At 46.8% G+C, this 3007-nt stretch overlaps 1 protein-coding gene across 1 annotated transcript; it reads right to left on the bottom strand.

The window, feature by feature from the left end:
• Positions 1-284: 284 nt before the first annotated feature.
• Positions 285-2412, bottom strand: LOC128930655 (uncharacterized). Its single transcript, XM_054251059.2, has 2 exons — positions 2256-2412; positions 285-1597 (listed from the first exon to the last, which is right to left on the bottom strand). Exons 1-2 carry the CDS (start codon positions 2331-2333, stop codon positions 386-388), a joined length of 1290 nt encoding a protein of 429 aa, XP_054107034.2. The 5' UTR covers positions 2334-2412; the 3' UTR covers positions 285-385.
• Between the last annotated feature and the right edge of the window lie 595 nt (positions 2413-3007).

The raw sequence follows: 3007 nt of genomic DNA, 5'->3' as shown, positions 1-3007 counted from the left end.
CGGTCACCTACATACAATGCAGCTCTTTTTATGTGCCCTTCTAATTATGTACATGCTCCAAGAAACACCAAATCCTCTACTTTGTCTCCTGTGGGATAAAATTTTAGGAAGAAGATTTGTCTCCAGGAATCAGTCCTTCACCAAGTCCTTATTCAGAATGTCTGCCACACCTGTGGGTCTGCCCACCAACCCTATAGGACCTCATATCCCTCCCTTCTCGAATGCCTACCTCTCCCCTTCCCTTCCTCCTCACCATGAGAAAACAGGCAGAGAGACACTCAGTCATCAGCTCCTCAACATTTATTTTGTTGTTGTTGTTACTTGTCCAATTGGGTTTCTCCCCATGTGACTAATCCTGCCCACCCTCCTGTGAGGATCTGTCACATCAGTTGAGGTCTTCATCCTTCTGTGAAGAGCGTTCACATGAGTTGAGGTCTTCGTCCTGCTGTGAAGACTTTTTACATGGGTCGAGGTCTTTGTACTTCTGTGAAGGTCCTTCCAATGGGTCGACGTCTTCGTCCCTCTGTGAAGATCCTTCCCATGTGTCGCGGTCTGTGTTCTCCTGTGAAGATCCTTCCCATGAGTCAAGGTCTTTGTCCTTCTGTGAAGATCCTTCCCATGGGCCGAGGTCTTCATCCTTCTTTGAAGATCCTTCATATGAGTCGAGGTCTTCATCCTTCTTTGAAGATCCTTCATATGAGTCAAGGTCTTCATCCTCCTGTGAGTATCCTTCCCATGAGCCGAGGTCTTCGTCCTTCTGTGAAGATCCTTCCCATGGGCCGAGGTCTTCATCCTTCTTTGAATATCCTTCATATGAGTCGAGGTCTTCATCCTTCTTTGAAGATCCTTCATATGAGTCGAGGTCTTCATCCTCCTGTGAATATCCTTCCCATGAGTCGAGGTCTTCATCCTTCTTTGAATATCCTTCATATGAGTCGAGGTCTTCATCCTTCTTTGAAGATCCTTCATATGAGTCGAGGTCTTCATCCTCCTGTGAATATCCTTCCCATGAGTCGAGGTCTTCGTCCTTCTGTGAAGATCCTTCCCATGGGCCGAGGTCTTCATCCTTCTTTGAAGATCCTTCATATGAGTCGAGGTCTTCATCCTTCTTTGAAGATCCTCCATATGAGTCGAGGTCTTCATCCTCCTGTGAGTATCCTTCCCATGAGTCGAGGTCTTCGTCCTTCTGTGAAGATTCTTCCCATGAGTCAAGGTCTTTGTCGTTGTGTGAAGATCCCTCACATGGGTCGAGCTCTTCGTCCTTCTGTGAAGATCCTTCACATGAGTCTAGGTCTTCGGCCTCCTGTGAAGATCCTTCAGCTGAGTCATCTAGGTCTTCATCCTCTTGTGAGTATCCTTCCCATGAGTCTAGGTTTTCGTCCTTCTGTGAAGATCCTTCACATGGGCCTAGGTCTTTGTCCCCCTCCTCTTGGATTGGATCAATGGAATTCTGTCGGGACTGGTCTTTCTCCATTTGATTTGAACATATTTTCTTACCCTTCCTGTAGTAAAACACTAATATTGTTGGATATTGTGATTTTTTGGTCTTCTTCAAGCTTTGTTCAGAGGCTAAAGCTCCGTTCAGTGTCTCCTGTGTCTGGTAAGAAACCAGGGAGAGGGCAGAAAGACGTTATTTTTGGTGAAAATGGTAGAGACTGAATAGCCGTGCTGGCAGGAGGGGTTGTTTACAAGAAAAAATGCAGGTTGAGAAAGAGGTTTGTGCCAGAGAAGAACAAGGTGGAATCATAGGGTAGGGATCTATGGGGAAGAAGAAGAGGAGCATGGCTAGGGTCATCCGCGTTAGTCCAAACTGCACCATTTTGTAAGCTCTTTGCTATTTTGCAGGCCTTGGTCAAAGTGAAACATTCCATGGGGGTTCAGGCTGTGAGAGACATCATGCCTAATCACCTGAGCACAGGGCAGACAAAGGCCCCACTAAAGAAACATCACTATCACATCTTGCTTGGCAAAGCTCTAAGGAACACCACAATGATATTTCACCAGAACAAGGGCCAAACCACCTAATCATAAGAACATCTCATAAATAACCTGCCAGTCAGCAAACCACAGTGCTTAGATCCCTCCTACCCACGCCTGTAATTACCCCAGACTGTAAACAGCAGTAGGCTATGGCATAAAGCTGGCCCCCCACTTCCACAGGTGCCTGCAATATTTCTGTGCTGCTATTTTAGCCACCCCATCTCTATGTGTCCTTCTCTCATCCTAGCGTTCCCTACAAAACTGAACAATCTTACCTCATCACTTTCTTTATTACTAGATTCACAGGGACTCTTCCTCTTCTTCCCGTTGGTGCTTGACGTTGGACCTTCCATAATTATGGCAGGTACTAGAATGGGTATACTAGCCCCTTCTAGGGTACAGATACCCACAGCTACATTGAAGCTTGCCAGTGGGTCGTCCCAGAGCTTTTGCCCTCCCTATATGCACCCTCCTGGTGACCAGGCAAAGCCACACCCTTGAGCTTTGTTTGATCATACAGGCAGTGTCCCAGCCAATGGCAGTCCTAGGATGGCTTTGACATCACAAAGCACCACCCCTGATAACTCCCTGACAATTCCCTGGCAACTCCCTGGCAACTCCCTGACAACTCCCTGGCAACTCCCTGGCAACTCCCTGACAATTCCCTGGCAACTCCCTGGCAACTCCCTGGCAACTCCCTGGGCTTGGGGGCAAAGGATGAAAGGGATGTAGAGAAAACCAAATGCTGTTGTTGTTTCACCATCCCCTGAAGATGCATCCCAAACTGATCTTAAACACTCCTCATTTCTCTATGTTTAATGTCATGGCTCACATCAAGTGAGAGGATGATTCCTTCAAGCTCTTCCCCACAGCCCTTCATATTAAGTAATACATTTTTTATCTTCCAGCCCCCACCATGACCTAGCATTTTAGATGTCTCACCTGAAATCCCGTCAAGCTAGTGTGGCTACATCTAATTATTGGTGGAGATGTGAATTATCCCATTTCCCACCTACAGTTCCTTCAT

This window comes from Callithrix jacchus, chromosome X, assembly GCF_049354715.1.
Source record: "Callithrix jacchus isolate 240 chromosome X, calJac240_pri, whole genome shotgun sequence".
Classification (NCBI taxonomy): Eukaryota; Metazoa; Chordata; class Mammalia; order Primates; family Cebidae; genus Callithrix; species Callithrix jacchus.
The sequence above is the reverse complement of the archived record's forward strand: the minus strand, read 5'-3'. Positions and strand labels throughout refer to the sequence as shown.